General features: G+C 32.8%; 1 protein-coding gene across 1 annotated transcript in view; it reads right to left on the bottom strand.

Annotated features, from left to right (window-relative positions):
• Positions 1-2,829: 2,829 nt before the first annotated feature.
• CLHC1 (clathrin heavy chain linker domain containing 1) overlaps positions 2,830-5,250 on the bottom strand; it is a 30,578-nt gene continuing 28,157 nt past the window's right edge. The window contains exons 11-12 of the mRNA XM_023532867.1: positions 4,505-4,675; positions 2,830-3,163 (exon numbers count right to left, since the gene is read on the bottom strand). Of these exons, the coding sequence (XP_023388635.1) occupies positions 2,967-3,163; positions 4,505-4,675 (368 nt within the window). The 3' untranslated portion in view covers positions 2,830-2,966. The remainder of the gene's footprint in view (positions 3,164-4,504; positions 4,676-5,250) is intronic.

Raw genomic sequence — 5,250 nt, 5'->3', positions numbered from 1 at the left:
CTTTATTATTGCAAATGGGAAAACTGGCATCATTAAAGAAGTCATGAAAGGTTTCCTTGAGGAAGTTGTAACTAAGTTAAAATCTAAAGTAAAAGAAATTATTAGGTAAAAAGAAAGGGATGAGCCTTCCAGGTAGAAGAAGTAGCATATTTTAAAGCCCTTTATAAGAGAAACAGACAGAAGGCAAGTGTCTAGCTCAAAGAAAGTGAGGAGTATGGTAGGACACAAGTCTGAAGAGGCAGCTGGAATTCTGATTACTCAGAGTTTTTTAGGCCATCATAGGATTTGGGGCTTTATCTCAAAAAACAATGAGATCAGATAACTAAACATTTAGTGCATCATAATATGATGGAATGTGAAGAACTCAGCATCACCTATGAAGTATCCCAGACAACATGGTTGAACTTAAATTTAGTCAAGTCTTTAGAGCTAAATTCCATTTATAGAAACTATGGGAAATAGAAGAACAAGTTAAATAAGATCGTAAGGAAGAAATCAGACAAATTCAGGTTGTGGAACATTCCCAGTAATGACAAAGCTAATCCAGTCAATAGGGGAAAAAAAGGGGGGTGGGGGAAGGGTACGCGCTCGATCCAGAGACACAAGCACCAAATGGAACACATGAACCTTGTTTAGATCCTAATTAGAACAACTCAACTATAAAAAGGCATTTTTAAGCAATCGGTGAAATTTGAATACGGACAGGATATTAGATTGGACTAAACAATTATTGTTAGTTATTTAAAAAAATACGCTGTGTCTTCACACTGAAGTTGTAATCTTAATAGGAGAGACCATACACAAAACAAGAATTCAGTATGTATTGTTAATGCTGATGTAGAATCTTGGTTTTAAAATCTAGGCAGAAGGCCAAAAAGCACTGGGAAATCATATGTGTTTTTGCAGAATTACTGAATTTTTTTAATTGTAAATGACAAGAGGACTTATCTCATCAAAACATATGCATGAAGAAGAGGGCACAAAGCTGGATGGTGGAAGAGCTGGTCGACCACGTGGGCTCCTGTGCCATGAAACTCATGTTTTACCTCTTTCAGCGCAGCTTATAGGGAGGTTCTCACCACTCCCAAGCCCTAGGTAGCTCACATCTCGACTTTCTCCTTCCTCCACTTGACTTTACATGCTTGCTCTTCCTCCCAACTCCACCACCAGGCATTTTAATTGATATTCACTTGACAAGTTTCACTTTCCTTGGGAAAACTGCCAAAGGTAATGCTAACAGAGAAGGAATAATAATGAGTGGAAGAAAAACATTTTAAAGCCAAAGCAAAATTAACAGTAACAATAACAACAGCTGCTATTTCAAGCATTTTCCGGATTTATGTGTCTACTTTTTCCTCCTGGCTTTCATGGACACATTTTTTTTCCCTAAATTATGTCAACAGACATATAATAGCTTTGTATCAATCCTACAAGTTTTAAAGAAAAAAAAGGTTTTAAGTCACTGTTATACATAAAGAATCAATGCTGCAGAAATATCCTCTTTCCCCTCCTTGATCTTTTCTCAAAAATCACAGCTAATGTGAAGAGCAGACATCAAAATATTATTACGTATTATAAGTCTTATTATTACTTATTATAATATATCGCTTTTTAAATCATACACATGTATTACTTTTAAAAATACTACATTTTAGAAAATTGAATTATAATTATCCACTACTGTGTTTAGCAATATATGGAAAAATTAAGAATTTGGCCAGTACTCTTCTGGATTTTTAAGGTAAGCCAAGTACGCTTAATATTAGTGTAGACAGATAGCTTAATATAGGCAATAAGGTATGTGCGTCACTATATCAAATACAAATGTATAGCTACGTGGGATTTAGTGAGTATAAATCAAGTAGAGTAATATGTGTTTTGGGGACTTATATAAAAATAACAGTTATCTTTTACTAAGTTCCTCCGTTATGTTATATATGTACATTACATATACATATCACTACTCCTCACAACAAACCTTTAGGGGAGGTATTACTGCCCATATAATACAAAGAGTAAAATGTAAGACCAGAACTTGAATATAAGGCTCTCTGATTCCAAATAAAAAATATACATTCAATTTAAATTTAGCAGAGGAAAATGTATGCTGTTTACTCTTATTCTAACGGCAACTCATTTTACCATGTTTCATTGTCAAAGCTGACATTTAGTTGGTGTGGCATCAGGGCTGAAAGCTGTTCTGATTAGTTGGGCATCTGTTCTGTTTGATCAGTGCCCATGCCATACTGATCATTAAATATTTTGAATATCACACTTGTCTATGACACAGAACTCTTACATTTTTAATTAAATACTTATTCAGATACTTGAAATTATCCACTTATGACATATTTTTTGTGCCTACAGGCATCCCTGGTCTACTTCCATGCAAAATTTAGCTGGTCTTCTCTCTAGGTAAGAACATGCTAAGATTCCCAACTTTTACAATAGAAGCCCAATGTTTGCTATTAACTATGGGGCACATCTTTAAATCAGCAGTAGAAATTACCATACTCTTATGTTTTCACCAGTGAGTCCAACCTTAAAATGATCTCCTGCCTTTTTTGTTAAAAGTCAGGTTTGTAGCATGATATTTGGGGAATCAGTCTAACAGATAGGACACTATTCAGACTTTCCTCAGTTCTTGCTATCAAATGGATCACAAGCTAATCTTGCTATCTAGACATTAGCTTACGCCCTTAGATAAAATGCCTAAACTGAGTTTTATACAAAGTTATATTCTTGGATTTTATCAAGATTCAGTACAAGAAATGACCATATGGGGGAAAAAAGACATCGGTATAAATGTTTCAAAAACAAATCTAAATGTCATCATAACAAAAGAAGCATGATTTATTTCTGAGAGCGTCACACTCTAAATTTATTTACTAGTTATTCCAAATCAGTTTGCCCAAGCAGCATACATAAAATGCTGTACAAGCTCCCTCAACTGGTTAAAATGAGAACTACCAAAAAACATGTTGCATTAAGTTGACTGTATCATCTTCTTCGGAAATTTCTGTAACTCCTGCCTGAGATCGAAGAATGGACATAATATCATTAGATAATCGGACAAAGCCATTCTGTAAACATATATTTGCCACTTCTTGCCACTTTTCTAGGGAGCAAAATGGATCATTTATCATAAGATGTTCAATTGCATCTAAGGAAAAAAAATACAATGTTAAAGTATGGCACTTATTCTTACTTGATAATTCACACTTAGCAATTCTTCAGAAATAGAAAGGGATATCATTTCAACTTAGTTACTGTTAAAGCTGATTCCCATACCTGAGTCCTACATGTTTAAGGTGGAGTGTTTAGTCGAGCTCATGGTAATTGTAATTCCTCCTCCTCCTCCTCCTTCTCCTCTTCCTCCTTTTCATTAAACTTTTCTGACCTCAATTCAACCCTCTACCATTTCTCACATTCTCCACCCCTCCACTCATCTCCTCCTTGACAAGGTTAGCAGATATTGAGGGCTACAAGGGAGCTCAGAAAGTGAAGAATGTGGGTTCAGCCTTGTTCACAGAGTTTGTACAGTACCACTAGAAACTATCAAAAAACTGAGAGCTTATAGATCTATTTTCACGACTCTTAAAACACTTTTATAAACTCCTTGGTAGTGCTGACCCAAAGGTTTAAAAAACTCTTTGGCAAATCCTCCATCTTGTCTCTAGAAAGAGACCTCTTAAATAATTCTATAACAAATATTTTTCTAAAGAAAATAAAAGAAAGATTTTGTTTATTAAAGAAAACTAATGATGTTATTTACTTTTGAAAATCAATTATAGTGACCCTCTTTGGGAGATACCTATTTATGGAAGTAATATCTTATCTATTATTTGCATTACTTACAATACTTAATGAAAGAGAATGTCATTTTAAAATATTATTTTATTTCTACTATTACCATTATTTTTCTATCAAATAAAATATTTTAGTACATATCTACTAATGATAATTTCAAAATTATCTTCCCAAATATGTTTTCTTTAATTTATTATTTTTTCTTTGATCCTATATAATAATTTAAAATCAAGTTGTCTGTTCGAGTTCCTATATTAGGGAAAGAAAAAAAATGTGAAATCTAATTAGTTATTTTTCATCCCACTAGAGAGTAGGTTCAGAATAAATCCCATATGTAACATATATATATGTTACAAAAACAAAATTTAAAGTTTATGTCTAAACATTTTAAATACATATAAAATTACTAAATATATACATATGTTAATATATATAAAGTTTTTATAGTGTTAGCTATTATAATTATTATGATATTCCCCTCAAACTTCCTAAAGATTCTCTCTTCATTCTAATTCCCTCAAAAAATATATACTATTGCCAATAGACTATAGTTTACATTGTAGTCTTTACATTTATAAACTCCTAAAGTTGAAAAGAAACTCTTAGAAGACTGAATTAACTCAAACATAATAATCTCGAACCTTTCCCTAAATAACCCACTACTATTTCTTCTATAGCATTTTACTCTACTTACCTTTATTTATTTCTTGAAGTACCTTAATGCCAACTTTTTTCATATCTACAGAGAATAGATGAATTATAGTAAGACCAAAAGATAAAAATGGTGGTTTCCCATTCCATTCTTTAGTGAGACACTGAATTAATTCAGGGTCGGGACATAACTTTATTAGTTCCATCAGGTCATCTGAAAGCAAAAATGAAAACTATGTCTCAACACCCTAATATAATACTAAAAACTGAAGCCAGCTAATAATGTATATATACCTGCCAATCAACACTTCTTTTCCCAATCCTTCCAAAGCTCTCAATGAACTCAACGGTACTATCCCCAAGCAAACAAACAAAAAAATCATGCTCAGCATAGGAAAAAAACACACACACACAAAGAAAACTGCCTATAATAAAAAGTACCAGAAGAAAAATTTATCAACGAACTGTAATGAAAGAAATGTAGTATAATAAAAAGGATGAGACTGTCAATCAGGAAGCCTGAATTCTAATCAGAGTTCTGTTAGCCACCTAATCCTTTGGATCTCAGTTTTTGCATCTTAAAAGTTTTAGAATTAGTATCTCCAATTTCTAAGGTTCCATCTAATACTATGTTATGTTTGTCTGTACCTTATTTGGACCAACTTCTAGTGAGTACAGTATTTTTCTTTTTGTGCTTTGCACAGAAAAGGTGCCTTGGTAATTTTTTTCCTAAAAATATCAAGTATTTAGAAACAGAAATGAAGATTTTAAGAAGCCATTAGCTAGTTC

The sequence above is a fragment of the Pteropus vampyrus genome, unplaced genomic scaffold (genome assembly GCF_000151845.1).
Source record: "Pteropus vampyrus isolate Shadow unplaced genomic scaffold, Pvam_2.0 Scaffold91, whole genome shotgun sequence".
NCBI classification, from domain to species: domain Eukaryota; kingdom Metazoa; phylum Chordata; class Mammalia; order Chiroptera; family Pteropodidae; genus Pteropus; species Pteropus vampyrus.
Note: the sequence above shows the minus strand (reverse complement) of the source record. Positions and strands in the feature narration are given on the sequence as shown.